Source organism: Pseudopipra pipra, chromosome 13 (genome assembly GCF_036250125.1).
Source record: "Pseudopipra pipra isolate bDixPip1 chromosome 13, bDixPip1.hap1, whole genome shotgun sequence".
Lineage (NCBI taxonomy): Eukaryota > Metazoa > Chordata > Aves > Passeriformes > Pipridae > Pseudopipra > Pseudopipra pipra.
This window is the reverse complement of record NC_087561.1, coordinates 8319525-8336006: the sequence shown is the minus strand read 5'-3', so window position 1 is coordinate 8336006 and position 16482 is coordinate 8319525. Positions and strand designations below refer to the sequence as shown.

Sequence of the window (16482 nt, the reverse complement as noted above, 5' to 3'; positions counted from 1 at the left end):
CTGAAGTAATTCATCGCTGTTGGCTGCACATTTCAACAATGCTAATTCTGCTTGAGGATTTACTGTGTAGCAGGTTACCTGCTTGCTGTGGACAGTGTGGATGTCTTCATTCCTGGCTGTTCAAGAGCCAAGATTTTGAGGTGTGTGCAAAGGGGCATATTGATCTCTACTGTAGTTTGGAAATTTAGGGCATTTAGGCAGCTGCAAGGTATGCTTGCCTTGTATCATAAATGTAGTACTACTCCTTTTTCAACTTGTTTAAGTAGACATAAGTGGCTAGGTGGCTTTTTTCCCCCCACCTTTTTGCCCCATTTATTTATTTTTTTTAAAGTCTTGGTTGTCATCTGACTTGGCTTTTATTCTTCCTAAGAGCCTCATTTTCCACGCAGTCAGACTACAACATCTGGAAGCAATCTCTGCTTTGGCAAGGAAAGATGTGACAGACACAATGAGGTGTAACTTCTACTTTTGTTACCTTACCTTTCTGCTTTTTAAGACATCTAAAACCAAACCACTTTAAAGATGTGTGGGAATTTCAGGTGCATTTTAGCAAAGCTCAGGAATACTGTTGGGCAGGATTGTTAGAGAGTAATATAGGCATTTTCCCCTTTAATAAGAGTAATGATTGCATTTATTGTATGGTTTAATTACAGTTTAATAATCTTTAAGTATTTTGTAATGCTTGTTTCAGGTGTTTTAAACTCACATTTTACTGGACAGTGTAAATTGCTAGATACCAGTATAGAAACCTCATAGGACTCAAGTGTAACAGTGTACTTATATTTCAAAATAGTGTTTAACTTACTTCATTAAAGATACTGCTGTTATTAATGGTACTTTAGTGAATAATTCTATGACTCTGAAGCACGGTAGCAATCTCTTTTCCTTCTGTAGTAGTTGTTCCACGTATTTAATAAAAGCAGCAAAAGTCAAAAAATATTTTTAATGAGAGGAGGATTATTTGATGGTGAAGTTGAGGTTGGCAGAGTTATTAGGGTGGTACAAAGGTTCTTGTATATTGTTCACTTTCTGAGTCTCTAAACTTGGGATAAAGTCTTGATGTTCACTTTAGGCTTTAGACTGATTTTTTTTTTTTTATATGCCATTAAATTTTTTTTTTGTTTCACTCCCCCTGCAATAAAGCCTGTTTAAGATTTTGCTTTCACAGCATTACCCTGTGAAAACAAATTTTACTTTGTGTTGGCTGGTGTGTGTGTTACCTCTGGGACCTGTGTTTCCATGTGTGTGGCTGTTCCGGGCTGTCTCGATTGTGGTCCCCATCGCTGTCAGCCAGGCTTTGGGCTCGAGGCTGGAGAGAAGGGAGTGGTGATGTAGGTACATGTGCTGTCTGCTGCATAATGAACATGTAGGAAACGATGTGAAAAAGGAGTGCTTTGAGGAGACAGCTAAGACTGAGCAGGTGCCTGCTGAATTAGAGGCAGAATGTGCTGTCTCTGCACTGCGTGGGTCCCAGGCGAGGTGCTGGTCTGCAGGGCCACCTCTGCCCTCCACAGGTGGCAAGTGCAGCAGGGGATCAGGTGGGTCATTGGGGTCTTACTGCCTGCTTGGCCCCACAGAACAGCAGGCTCTTGGCAGTGGCTCCTCTCAAGGGAAGGGTAGGAATACAAGCAGGAGCCATGCAAGGACTCCAGTTTGCCCCTTGCCTTGGGTGTGTGTGGTGCCACTGTTGGTGATGCCTGACCTTGGCAAAGCTCCTCATTGGCTTTGCTGTGAAGGGGTAGAGTCCAGCTGCCCCTGGTCCCACATGCAGCCACTTGTGGAGTTGACTCAGTTGGCTGATCAGTGGAGAGCCATGGGGGTAGGAAATGGTTTTGTTTTTATGATTTGCTTGCTGCTGGTTCGAGTGCTCCAAGAAGCAGGAACTTTCCTGTGTGTTTAGGGAGTGGGAAGGAGGACTAATGCTTTCAGTAACAGCCCACAGTGTTGGAAAAGCATGTTCTGAGATGGTTTTTTCCCAGTTATCCAGCAGGCTTGTTGCAGGAACTAAAGAACAAACATTCAAAAAAATGAATAAAGAGCAGCCAAGGGAAAAAATGGTAGTGATGGCATAAAGTCAACAACCACCATAACATGGCTTTTTTTATTTTTTTGAAAGATGGAGAGATGGTGGTGTGGAGGGGGTGTAGGAGCTGGAAATTTAAAGGAAAAAAAGTGAAGAAAGAGACTGAAAATATTAAGAGCTGTATGAATTTGGTCATGTAGGTTCTTTGGCATGTTAGCTGTTCAGTGGCTTTGGCACCATGGGCTGTTATTGTGTGTATCAACCATGTCTGTGTTGGTAGGCAGGGAAGAATGTAGATTGATGGTGTCTAGTTCAGGTCTTCCTGTAAAGGAATTACAAGTCTCATTTGTTAAGCAAACAGTACAAAAATAGTCAGACCTAAAGGTATTAATTGCATTATTGTTCAGTTTAGTCTTGATTACACAATCTTAATGTGATCAGAACTGCTGATATGGTTAAAGTAGAGTTACATTAGATTTCTGCTTGAAGTATGGTTTCTGTATTTTTTCTCAAATTGCAAATTGCTTTAAAGCTGGTTAGCAGCTGAAATATTAGGTTGTGTAATACTAGTAGAAATAACACACTCTTTCAGGCCTGCATGGAAATTTGCGTGTCGTGCAGTTGCTCAAAATCTCACTTAAAAATCCATTTATAAAGATGGATGCAAAAGGCAAATGAAGAAGCAGACTTGTTTTGGGGAAAAACCCCCAGACAACCAAACTTTATTTTATCAACCAAATATTCTGGTCTCTCAGAAAAGGAGTGAGGGGCATGATGTAGCTCATAATAGCTTTCTCTTCTAAAATAGTTAAGGGAAAATATTGGACATATTTCTGATCCTTTATTTTATTTGACTTGCATTTTAACTGTTGCTGCTGCATAATTGGTCCTGAAGCATCAGCATCTCTCATTCATGGATAGATAAATAATTCAGAGGTGAACTTTAGCCACACGCTTCAACATCATAGTTTTAGAAGTTCTAATATTCTGAATCAAGTGAGGTCCTTGATTTTACAGGTGATTAATTGAGTTACAGGGAAAAAATCAATACATCTCTGAACAGCCAATCCTGCATTACCAAAATCTTTGTTCTGGCCATGTAGCCATTCTTTTTAGCTTTGCATTTCTGCCCTCACAAAAAAATGGTAACTGCTTTACTGATTTTTCTTATAAAACTTCCAGATAATAGATGCCAAGCAACAGCAACAAAAAAAAAAGAGTGCCTATGTAGGGAACGCCCCCAAATCAAACCCCACCTACGTGAAACCTCACTGTGAGCTTGTTAAATAACACTGGAGTTCCTGCATTTACACAAGTGGATGAAACACAGGCATCTGGGACTGATCTTGTGATTCTTTATATTTTTTGTATGTGTGTATATATGTATTTAGGTATATTCTTTCAAAAAAGGCTGCTCAATGAACTATATTAATGTATGTTTAGGCTGTCTGTGCATGTAACAGGAATTGTGAGAGGACAGGTAGCCCTCAGCAACTGCTGATCACAGCACATGTGTTGTTGTGTGAATTGTGCTGGTGAATTCTGTCAGCTTTTGGCAGACTCAACATTTGGCCAGTGTATTTCAGTTAATCACAACCATACCTAAATTAATTATTCATGTGATAGGGATTAATAACCTTTAAGGTGTAAATCTTTTTTCAGTGAAGATACATTTAGGGCCTTGATATTGTGTCATGCTTAGCTCTTGCTTTTAACAGTCAAATTATTTTAAATAGAAACCCCTCCTACATTTACAGTTGGAAGCATTATGTATGATTAGTGTGACTGGACTACTCCTGTTTTTCTAGTTGTTTTTTGAGTTCATTAATGTTTTGTTAGCAGTTTTAAATAGCAAGGTATAATAAAGGGAGACACTATTTCTGCTATTATAATTGTTCTGCTGGTTTTGAAAGCTAAATACTGAGACTAGTCATACTACAGCAGCTGTGTGTGTATTTCCATCTTTGGAAGAGTAACTGGAATCAAACATGTATATGTCTTTATTTCAGAAAAGATGCAGGAATCCTCTGGTGTCTTAATGTAATCTAAATATAAAGGTAAAGCAAATATGCTACAGTATTATTGCAGTCTTAGGAATATGTTATAAAGTTTATTGCAGAGAAATAACTAGGTCAACCTCTGGATGACCTGTCTTTTTGAGTTTCTTCAGTTAGCTTTAGGCTAGAGCTCCACCTTGTGATCCTTCAGCAGGATACATTTTCTTTTTATAGTTAATAATTTAATTATGATTTCACAAAGTTGAGTGACTTCAGAAAGTTTTCGCAGGCTTGAGAGTATCTCCTTGGGAAAATTAAAGTTGGAATTCTGTGAACATGCCAAAAAAGAAAAGAAACTGAAGAGCTGATTTTTACGATGCACTTCAGTTTAGATTTAAGTTCTTAAAGTAATCTGCTTATTAGAGCGTATTTAATGGATAATGCAGACTTCCATGGAATGAAATGGTATCTGCAAGAATTTCACTTTTTCAGACTTCACTGTGATGAACTTGATATATTTTAAAAGTTCTGATAGGATGGTTGCATGGACTGTTTTCCTTTCTTACTGGCTTCCGGAACCACCAGGTGCTTGGAATGAGTCATCCAGTGTGTGCATGAGGAAGACATGGCTGGCAGTAATCTTGGATTTCCAGAAGGCTGGAATGAATGAATGAATGATAGTGACATGAAGGATAATGGAGAATGACCAATGTCACTCTTTTGAATTAAAATTGGAAAGTGATAAATTCAAGGCAAAGAACATGACTCTTCATAGTATGGAGTTTGGCTGTGGGAGTTCTTGTGTGGAAGATGATCCCTGCTGAATATTGAGCTCAAAAAGTAATTGGAAATAATAATGGAAAAAAGAAGGTGTTATGAAGTATATGGGCAAACACTCTGGCTGAAAAAATCCCTAAGTTATTTCTGGATGCCAGGAAGTATTGAGGGAAACTTTGCTGATAGGAACAAAGCAAATGTGTTCTTCCTTGGGCAGCTTCTCTTGGCCACTGCTCCTGAGGGCACTGCTGGTTGAGCATTGAAAATCCATGTCTCATTCTGGATGTGTGTAAATCTTGTAACATTATCCTTTTCTAGGACAAATGCAAGTTGTTTGTTTTTTTTTTTTTAATCATTGCTGGAGCTTGAGCTGGACGCTGGAGATCCCTTTCAGTCTTACCTCATACACAGTTGCAGGTGTTCATCTGTAGCTGTTTTCCATAATACCAGTATATAGTTGCACTCACCAGGGCCAAGTTTCTTCTTCAAGAAAAACAGTTCTTGAAATGTGAATCTCAGTAGTTTAACACTTCAGCATCTAGCAAGAACTTCCTATTTCTTTTCTGTTTTATGAGGTGATTCTGACCAAACTGCCATGTTTTCTCCCATGTTTTGTGGTCTGTACTTAGAAGAACAGTTCTTACAAGAAGTTCAAGTTGGTGTGAAGGGCAGCCAGCTTGTTTTGTTAAGGGATTTATTTGGCTTGTTTGATGTAGAGAATATGTACTTTAATCGTGTACTCATTTTTTTTCATAGTTTTGTTTCATTTTTTTCTTTAAGGTCTTTCTGTGGTTGTAAGAATTTTGAGATTTTTGCAAAATTTGGTAAAATAGGAAGTTTGACTTTCATAAAGGGAATCAGTTTGCATGTAAGCATCCTGATTGTCACTTTGGTAGATGTATTGCTTCTCAACATTGAAGAATGTAAACTAGAAAAAAATCAAACAACACCACATTGATAGGTTGAACTTGAAACTGGGCAGTGTGGTTTTTGAAGTTTGCATCCTTGCTTTGCACTGGGACTGAATCACAAGCATGCTTCAAAAAGGACTGGTGTGATTGTGTGGCTGTATACTTTTTTTGTTTTCATTTTTCTTTTTTGTTTCCCCCTCCCTGTACACCTGAGCAGGTGCCACCCTGGTAACCCAGGCACTGAAGTGTGCCTTTTTTCCAAGTTTGAGTTGCTGACTGGAATCAAAGTAAATATTAAAAAAAATATATTAAAAATAAATTTTAAAACTCCAAGGTGTAGAGGATTTTGATATGTTACTATCTGAGTGTACAGTTTCACAGGCAGCCTGGATGGTATAATATAGCTCCTCGCCACCAAAGAAGGGAGTTTTACCCTTCCCTCCCTTGCTTGTGGCTATGCAGTCTGGTGTTTCCTGTGCCTTGGCTCTGGATATCTGCTGTTGAACCAGTTTAACTTGAGAATCAAGGGGAAAAATACTTGAGGTGTATTTTGCCCATTTTAGTGGGGATTGAATTGGGTGATACCCAATGGCAGAGGTAATGGCTGGGCAGGGCTGTCACCCTGCCTGGGACTCATGGTTTGCTACAGGGAGTGGAAATGGAATGCACTGGTCATATGCCCATGTGGTTTTAGGGAAGGGAGGAATGGAATGGCAAGGGTTGCTGCCCTTCAGCAGCAGTGATGTTTTGGATGGAACATGCTTTGGTAGTTGCAGACTACCTTGAGATTCATCAGCCTTTCTTGAACCTCCCCTCTTTTTGCCACTATTTATTTCCACTCTGGTTCTCTGCTTTTATGTAATTGTGGGAAATGTGAAGAAAGACAACCTGCTAAGTTCAGGGTTATGGTTTCTCTCAGCTCTAAATTCTGGAAGCTACAGTGGCCCCTAGCATTCGGAATCAGCACTTGCAGGAAGAAGCCATCCGGCCTCTGTGTACACACGATTGAAATGCAGCCTCTGAAGCACAGCTACCAGACATTGAGCAACATGTGCTTAGCATGCCAAAATTAAATCATTCCCTCAAATACCTAATCACTCCAGCAAGCTGTAGAGTCAGCAGACTGACTCTGAAGGTTTTCCTCTTTAGTATTCTGTCTTTAAAATACCTGAACATCATGCTTTCTTAATTTCACTGTGTAAAAGTTAGCCTGGGGTAGCCAAGTGACACAGAAAACTTCAGCCTGGATTGTTGCATTTAAAGTATCTAGGGAGTTTTTTTCCCGTTTAAAAAATAGGGAAATAATAGAAATAACAAAATTTGTGAATAGGTGACAATACTATTATTAAGTTTAAAGCAAGTATTTCACAATCTTTAGTTAAAACACCATGGGTGTTTCTGATGTTTTCCTTTATACCATGTGGATAGTATTATCTTCCTTGATATTCTAAAATCTTGGCGAATTGCTTTAATTGTTAAAACTGTTGTTAAGACTGGTTTATCAGCTTTGAAAGGCATGGAGTTGTGAAACATCTGTTTATAAGAACTTGTTTTATGAGCTTATATTTATGGAAAGTGACGTAGAAGTTTGCAAATTGGAGATATGAAGTTGGTACCTATAGTGTCCTTAAATGTACACACACTGGTTTTGGTTTGGTCAGCCAGAAATACCACAGTGTTCTGAAGTCTGGGCTCTGCTGTGCATGGTGTTACAGGTCAAACTTAAATCTAGTATAGATTTAGAAAGTAGAGCTGTTACTTGAAAGGTGTTAGTGAAAACCATTCTAGTTTGCTCATCCTATTCAGAAAATCGTAGTTGTTGTTGTTGGGTTTGTTCATTTTACAAATGTTTCTGTTTTTACTGTGATGCTTTTACCATTTGTGGGGGTACTTTGTAGTGGGATCATGGGAGGAGTCAAAAAATCTGTAAACGGGAAGAAGCTTGGTTGGAAACAGAGGATGGTGTGATCTACATTTTCTGTGTTTCCAACTTTTTTATGCCTTCATATTTGGAGTAATTTTCACTGTATTTTTTTGAATTTTATTCTAGAAGTTGCCCACTACAAAGGAAGAAAGAAAAGTAAGCTTGCACTTCAGACTGCTTTTTGAATATCTTTCTAATACAGTGGTGTTCCAGAAGATGATAAAGAAATGATAGCAGCTCCAGAAATACCAACTGATTTTACTCTCCTTCAGTAAGTGTTTTAAGAATTTGCGGTTTCTTTTGTAAATCTACTGTGTCTTTTTAATGTTATTGTTTACTTTCTTTTGGAAACAAGGAAACAAAATGACAGATAGAGTTCGAGATTTTTTTTCTATTCAGATGTTGATAAAGCATTGTTTTAATTTTTTTCTTGAGTATTATTTCAGCAGAAATTAAAATAAGTACTTTAAAATCATTTTTTAAGAAATGGACATTTGAATTTCTAAGATTTACCTTTTTATGGTAAAGGGATTGACGTAAATATATTTCTCTGGACTGTTGAAATGGATTAACTTGGTTATGAAATCTAAAAAGATGCCAAGATGTAGTTTTGTGTCAGTGAGGTTATTTGCTTGGGTGTTTTTTCTTTTCAATGAGAAATAAAAATTGGAAATAAACTGGAAGATGGTTTTAATATGAAGTAGTGTTTCTACAACTGCTTATAATGGGTTTGTACTCCATTGGTAGAGTTCATTGTGTGGTGAAATGTTTGGAAGTTGTATTTAGTTCTTTCCTGTGAAAATTAGAAACACCTAGGAGTCCTCGAAAAAGAGATTTTTTTTTTTTTTTTTCTCTTACCTTTTTCTTTCTTTCAGTCTTCCCCTTAACCCCCTGTTGGAGGCTTTTCCAGTCTGTCTGAGTGTACCCAGCCAGCAAAACCAGAAATGGCAAGATGCATGTTAAAAGGCAGAAACCTCTTATCAGATACTTGAACTAGTGAGAGACCATAAGTTTCTGGAGTGTTTTAGAATGTTACAAAGAAATCCATAGGAATGAGTCTTCTGTGCCCCCTAGTTATCTCTCTGATTGTGTTGTTAATTGAATCAGGAAGTGTGCACAGAAATGTGTTAAAATGAGATCTAGTAGCATCATTTCAGTTAAATTCTACAGGAAATGTAGAAGTAGAGAATATATAAGCCAAACATTCTCTGTTAATAATTCAATTGATTTCAGACACTATCCCCTCATCAATATTGGCATTAAAGGATCTGTATATTGATGCAGCATATTTTAATGTGCAGGAAATGAAGCAAATGACTGTATATTTAGTGTGTTTTTACCTTATAAGTTTAAATAGGTAATCTTTTTGAAGAAATCTCACCTAAACTTTTATTCTGTACCTTTCAACATAAGTGCAAACCTCTAAACTATTTCCTAGGTTTCTAACAGCAGGAAGGAATCTGTTGAGATGCTTTGATTGTCTGGCAAAGTGACAGAGGGTTTTTTTGCTGTTGGGATTTTGGGATTTTTCCCCTTCTCATTTTGTTTAAATGTTTGTGGCACAGAATTTATTGTGCTCTTTGCTTTTTGAGATGCTGTAATGCTTGTCACGTGCCAAGAGCAAGGTTCCCAGCCTGTTGCTATTTTCTACCTACCTTCACATCTTTTAATCTTACTGTATGGCTTTCTTCACTGGTACATTGTTTGGAGGAGGCTGGATAGGGTGTGAGCGTGGGGATGTGCTCTGTTCCTCAACAGTAGACTTGAAAACAAAAGCAGTTTCACTGTTGGTGTTGACTTACTGGGCTGAGAGCATAGTGTCATCTTACGTAGTATATTTAAGAACATTTCTGACGAAATGCGTAAATGGTTTGTCTTTTTATCCTTGCAGGGAGTCTGAAACACACTTCTCTTCTGATACAGACTTTGAGGATATTGAAGGAAAAAACCAAAAACAAGGCAAAGGCAAAGTATGTTCAATCTTTAGGGATACTGAAACATTTCCACTGTTAAGAAATGAAGAGTGTAATACTTGCTTTGAAGTTGAATGAGCTAGAAATATTTTCTGAAAACACAAGCGTTTTGTGAAGAGAGTTCATATTTGTGCTTGCATGGAAATGCTTCATCTTGACTGTTTCCATGATATTTTCTTAGTGCTGTGAAGGCATAAGGGAGGTAGGGGAGAAGAGGATAATCTTTGATTTGATTAGTCCCTCTGCATGTGTTTCATCCCATACATAAATTTGGGCAATACAGTCTCTTCTGGTTGGTGTCATGAATACTGTCTCTTTTAATTTGAAAAGTGAACAGAAACCAGTAACTCAGTTAAAAGGGTTTTTTTAAATAGGTCACAGGCAGGAGGCTGCACTGCTGGAGTGGGGAGGTCTAAACTCAGTTACCAGCCCTTCTCTCCTCTCCTCCCACCTGCCTCTCACTGGCCTTGCACCCACTACAAGTGGCTCCTTCCCTGAGGAGGCTGTGCTGGGCTGTGACCACCTCACTGGCCACCCCCTGTGCCTGTACCTGGGGAGAGGGCCCAGCTATTGAGAACTGGTGATAAGTTTTATAAAATGGTGGTTTAATTTGTGTTTAAAATAATTTTTTCTTCTTTCTGTAAGTCATACTTGATTTGGGAAATCAAATACAAAGACACCAGTCTACTTTTCCTTACCCCCACTTGCTAATATGTGTTCAAATTAAAAAACCAAAAGGTTAGTGAATTGCAGAGGAGACTTTGTGATGTGTTTAGGGAATTGCCTTAGCTGTTTTCAAGAAAATATGTGTAATGTGTTTTACAATTTAAACATGAGCAAAATCTATGTGTAATACACAGTCACTAATCACATTTTTATTTGCTACAAGATTTTAAATGAGGGAAGGAGAAAGTGGAACCTGTAGAATTCTCGCTGGTCTTCGTATCAGTCAAGATCTGCTGTTATTCTGAATGTTTTTTATATATAGAATTAAAATCTGGTAGCTGAAAATCAAAGGCCTTGTGTATATTTGTCATGGTATGGATAGTGATTTGTTTGGCTTTTTGTTTTATAATATTACATAAAACCCAGTTAATACTTGGGGTGTGTGTGTGTGATTGCAGACCTGTAAAAAAGGAAAAAAAGGACCAGCAGAGAAGGGGAAAAGTGGAAACGGAGGAGGGAAACCTGGTGGTCCAAATCGGATGAATGGACATCACCAACAGAATGGTGTGGAAAACATGATGCTGTTTGAGGTAGTTAAAATGGGCAAGAGTGCTATGCAGGTAAGATCTGGGTTGTCTCTGTGACTTGAATTATATACAGTTTAAATAGAACAATACTGTCCTCTACATGCAATGTAATCAAATAAAGCCTAAAGTAATATTTTTCTTAAATTTGTTGGTTTTAGTTGCGGACAGGGATCAAAATAAAGTGGTTTTTCATTGTCAAGGTTTGAATTTGAATGAACTAATTTTTCATTTCTAAATGTTAGGCATGAATGGTAGTGGATCAAGGGTTGGACTTGATGATCTTTCCAACCCAGCTGATTCTATGATTCTATGAATAATCACATATATAATGAAGAAATTCATACTGTGATTCAAAGTAAATTTTCAATATCCTGAATGAAGAAAGTTTATTTTAGATTACATGACTTTAAAGTCCTTTTTTTGTGACTGTAACTGTGGTTTAGGCCTACAGCTGTCATAGAACTTAACAAGAAGCCTGTAGTTTGTAGATGCTTCCAGAGCTTAGATTATCTGAAAATAAATAGTTGCTTCTCTTCTCTCACCCAAAGTAAAATCCCAAACTACAATTTCAGAGCTCCTCTTTAAAATTTCCTGACCCAAATTCTAGCCAATTCCAGTGTAGCAATATACATTAGCCAAGTCAGCTTAGAGGAAGTTTAAGCTGGGCATTAGGCACTCTCCCCGCTGCATTTACTAGCAGGGCTGAAGTCACACTAGTAAGAAATGCAGCATTTTTTTTTTAATTCAATTAACTCTCTAAAGTGTTTACTTGACTGTGAGTCTTCCAGTGGAGAGAGGGTTAAAGCATGAGCCTGTCAGCCATGAAGCCTTCCTGCTGACTCACTCATGTGACTCCTCGGCTGCCTGGAAGAAAGTCTATCTTTGGGACTGGAAACGTAGAGTTCACAGCTTCTGTGGGGCGCACACAGAAAGCTGGGTCACTCTGCAGGGCTCTCGAGGTTTGCAGGCTCCTGCACTGGGGCTGGGAAGAAGAATCAGTTAATAAAATTGTGGGATTTTATGTTTTTATGACCTCGGCAGTAGACTGTACCATACACATGGATGGTTGCAACATAATTGCATGTAAATTCTGTTTTCTCGAAACCATTATCACAGGTTTCCTATTAATTTGCTCCACATTAAGGTTTGTTAATAAAATGCTCTTGTTCCTCTTTAGGTTAGTGACTACAGAGTAATTACTGTCCATGCAGTGTAGGGCTGTAGTGCTGTTCATCCTGTTTTGGCAACTGTGCGTGGGGCACATTTCATCAAAGGAGCACGTTTTTGAAAGAATACAGGGAGCTGTAGCTGTTGGAACTGAACACCCAAAGAGTAGATTTAGAGAAGTGTCACTAGCTTGGTGAGGTGGGGTGATTGTAAATGAAATACCTGATTCTGTAAAATATACCAACTATTTTTGCATTCTTCCTCCAAAAAAGTTACAGTAGGAGGATGTGGTATTCCTTTGCTTTATGTTAAGGTGTCGGTTTTATACTTGTGTTTGTATGTTTATAGAATGAGTTCTTTATTTTGAGGACTAATATTATGGCAGTAGAGGATTATTCAGACATTTAATTCTGTAATCAAAAAAGACAGAGTTCAAGTTACTGAAGGAATGAAGAAGAATCATTTATGGAAAGCAGTTAAATAACACTGTCTTCAATTTATGAAAACTGAACAGTGCCCTTTTTATTTGTTTCCTTTCAGTCTGTAGTGGATGACTGGATAGAGTCATACAAACATGACAGAGATATAGCACTTCTTGATCTCATTAACTTCTTTATTCAGTGTTCAGGCTGCAAAGGTAAGATACTGAAATGTTTACTCATCCATTTAAGTAATATTATAGTATGATAACATTTTGCTTTTATACTGCAGATGCTGTAGAAATGCTCCGTCCCTGCAGCTAGTTTACATTATCAGGTTCTTGGAGTTAAACTAGGATTTCTGAAGGTGTGAGCAGGAGGTTTAGAGTTATTATACTGCAGTTTAAAACGTAGATTAAGCCTTTTGTATTTACAGCAGATAGATTGCAGTGCTGGTACTTAACACTTGCTTCATCTTCCTCTGTTCCTGCTATTATTTCAGAAACCATCTCTCTTAACACTAATAGTTTAGCTTGTTCAGTCTTGGCATTCTAGATTGGATTTATCTGTTCTTATCATTATTGAGTGTTTTAAGATTGCTTCATAGCTTTTGTAGACGTGCTCGATTTAAAAGATGCAATGGACAACTTCATGGTAGCCCTGTCTACAGTAAGGTGGTATTTCTATATTTTATTTTCTTCTCTTTTTTCTGATTTTTCTTTCCTCGTTTCCACATCCTTCATTCTTTTTCCTCTTTCACCTCTTTTTGAAGAGGAGATAACTTATCCTGCAGCGTCACTGAGCTTGACATCGTAGGACTGGATGTAATTTGTTCTGCTCAAGCGTTTCTCTGTCCTGATAAACTTTTAACATGCGTAAATCTCCAGAAAGCCAGCAGCGTTCCTCAGAGGTTATCCGTGCTTTCAGGAGCAGTGACCTTTTGATTATTGTTACAAGATAAAGCTGCAGAATCTCTTAATGCTTTCTGTGGTGATCCTTGTCATGAATTTTGCAGTAAACTTCGGGAGATCTATTTGGTTTTTATATCACTATTTGCACTCTAACAATTTGAGGCCAAGGCAAATAGAAATTGCATGAAATCACTCTGTTTATTGGAGTGCAGAAGATAATAAGTAGCCATACAGCTGTTCAAAATTGTCTTACACCATCTAGAATCTTGAGTCCTAAAAGGTCACTTCAGATGGTGTAATCTCTTGTTGATAAAGAGCTCTGGCACAAGTATCTTTGACTTCTGAATATGAGTGAATGAGTAAATTCTAGATGTGTGTGTACATGCACGTAAACACGCTTCTTAAATAGAATAATAAAACCCTATATATACGTATAAATGTATGGTGTCAAGTGCTTGTTATACATGGATGCTAAAAGGAAAAAATGTGGAAATTATTTAAAAAATACACGTGTAAACTGTAGGTTAGCTGAAAATCGATCATTTTTGCATTGTAGCGGGAGTCATGTCATCTGCCACCTCCCCACTTTCATATTAAAAGTGCTAACAGTCAAATATCTAAATTGCAGGAGTTGTTACAGCAGAGATGTTCCGACATATGCAGAATTCTGAAATAATCCGAAAAATGACCGAAGAATTTGATGAGGTAATTTAATGAAGTATTGATTACATATTGATATTAGTTTTATTTTTACCTGTCCTAATGTTGCTGGATCACGTTGTTAGAGGTTTGTTTCAAGGATGAGTTCATCTACAGAAATGACAGGACGTTTATGAATGAAAATATTAAATTGCCTTATTTCACTGAACTTGTAAGACAAGGAAGTAAAGCTCTGCATGTGTGTAACTTCTTTTATTAATGGTTTAAAAAATCAATATCGACTGAGGTTTTAAGTAGTGGGAACTCCTACTACTGTGGGTCTGTGTGGGATGACTCCCCATTCCTGCTGTGTATGTAAGGCCTTAAATTCTCTCTTAAAATGGCTGCTAAATTTATTTCTATGCATTCATTAATCTATAAATTGTGGGGTTTTGAATTTGATTATTCTCCAGTTAAAGACTAATGCTTTTCCTTTCATAGGGATTATAACTGTTTTTCCTTTAAATTGTCCCTTTCTGTCCACTGAGCATTGGGGTAAATGAGATATGTTGGGGATTTTTTGGTGGTGAGGTTTTTTTTTTTGGTTTTTTTTTTTTTTTTTTGGTTGGGTTTGAGTGATATTCATTTCACCCTGTGTACCAAAGAACATAAAGTTAGCTTTAAAACCTTCTCCCCACATTTGTCCGGTACAGAAATAATCCCCCTGCCCCCACATTAGAAAAGATCCTGAACTTTAACTGAGGGGAAAATGTAGTACCCTTTTTTAAAAAAGGATTTTAGTGTTCCTTAGAAATATCTGAATGCATAAATAGATTTGATTACTCTAAGGCAATATTGTATGAAATTTATAAAGCCACAGCTGGGACTGTTTGCTCATGTTTTTTTTTAATCACTGTCATGCTCACTTTTTCTTGTAATAGAATTCTAATGAACAACTCTGATTTCTAATCCCTTTTCATGGGTCCTTTTTTAATTTTTCAGCCTGTATTGTTGTTCAGCCTCTTAAAGAAACTCTTCACAGAAGCACTGACACAAACAATTTTTTTTTCTCCTTGTCATTTTACCATGATTTGTAAAGGCTCCCAGATCAGGAGAGGAACACACATCAGTTGTATTCAAGGTGTTGTAGTTGGTCATTTTGTGACATCAGGAAATTTCAGTCTGATGTGTAAACATCTCCCTCTAAACTTTATTATGGTCCTGGATTGACTGTTCCTAAGCCAGCCACCCAGCTGTTGGTGTGATGGTTCTGGTGGAACCTGAAGCACATTTGTAAGGCGTATGATTTTTATTTTTTTTTCTTCTTTTCTGGGATTCAGAACAAGAAAGAGAAATTAGTAGTTAAAATGTTGCCTTTGTGCTACAACAAGCCTGAGCTGCAAAGTGGATGCATATTTATGGAATCACATTCTTCTGATGTATCATTTTTAGCGCCTTGGAGGTTTTGGCTTTAAAGTTGTACCCATCTCTTTTTAATCTTTATTTCATGAAATAATTTTTAAGACATTTGAAAGAGTTTCCTTTTCTGTTTTTTAATAGGATAGCGGAGATTATCCACTAACTATGGCTGGCCCCCAGTGGAAGAAGTTCAAATCCAGTTTTTGTGAGTTCATTGGAGTACTCGTCCGACAATGTCAATATAGCATCATATATGATGAGTATATGATGGACACTGTCATTTCACTGCTCACGGGGCTGTCAGACTCCCAAGTCAGAGCTTTTCGGCACACGAGCACACTGGCAGGTCAGTGGATTGGATTTATTTGTGTACTGCCTACATCTCATGTTTTGTGCTGCACAGGGAAGGATTCTTCTGGTTAGACTTCTTGATATGTGACATTCAGCTGAGTTTCATTGTGTGATACAGTTTTCATCTAATGCAACGTGGTTTGGGACAGCTTTTCATCGGTGTTTTGTTACTGAAAAGCACAGCATTATTTTAAAGCATTCCTCACTAGCTGTCTGGTACTTAATTCTTATTACCTTTAAGTCTGGTAGAAAAAGTAAATAGAAGGAGACTTTCCGTTGATTCTACGAGTTTGTCTTTGGTCATAAATAAGGCTGTAGGGATCTTTAACCTCAAATGCCAGTTGAGCCTGTTTATACTCTGCATTAAGTCTAAAGTTGTTGTTTATGTTGGATGCAATTTTTCCTAGACATTAAATTGTGCTGCATATTGAGGCTGTGGTACCATGTAAAGTAGCATTTCCAGTCTTTGCATTAAAAATAATTTTAAAGCATGTTTCATCAGTGATACAGTTACTAAGTACTTTTATGGTTTTAAGTAATTGACCTTTTCACGTGATTTTTTTTTTCCAATCTGTTAAATTATGAAGAAATCCCTTATGAATTAAGTATAGAGTGTTTTAAAGAAATATCTCTTTATATGGACAAGGATAAGCTTCTTGGATAAGGAAGTCCTAAATGTGCACTGATTCTTGAAGAAGGGTTGTGAATGGCATTGTGT

General features: G+C 37.5%; 1 protein-coding gene across 6 annotated transcripts in view; it reads left to right on the top strand.

The window, feature by feature from the left end:
* STAG2 (STAG2 cohesin complex component) overlaps positions 1 to 16482 on the top strand; it is a 71113-nt gene that overhangs the window by 26348 nt on the left and 28283 nt on the right. For all 6 annotated transcript variants that reach the window (XM_064669869.1, XM_064669865.1, XM_064669867.1 and 3 more), the window contains exons 2-7: positions 7759 to 7903; positions 9524 to 9602; positions 10730 to 10891; positions 12566 to 12662; positions 13984 to 14060; positions 15555 to 15759. In XM_064669869.1, the coding sequence (XP_064525939.1) occupies positions 7860 to 7903; positions 9524 to 9602; positions 10730 to 10891; positions 12566 to 12662; positions 13984 to 14060; positions 15555 to 15759 (664 nt within the window). In that variant the 5' untranslated portion in view covers positions 7759 to 7859. The remainder of the gene's footprint in view (positions 1 to 7758; positions 7904 to 9523; positions 9603 to 10729; positions 10892 to 12565; positions 12663 to 13983; positions 14061 to 15554; positions 15760 to 16482) is intronic.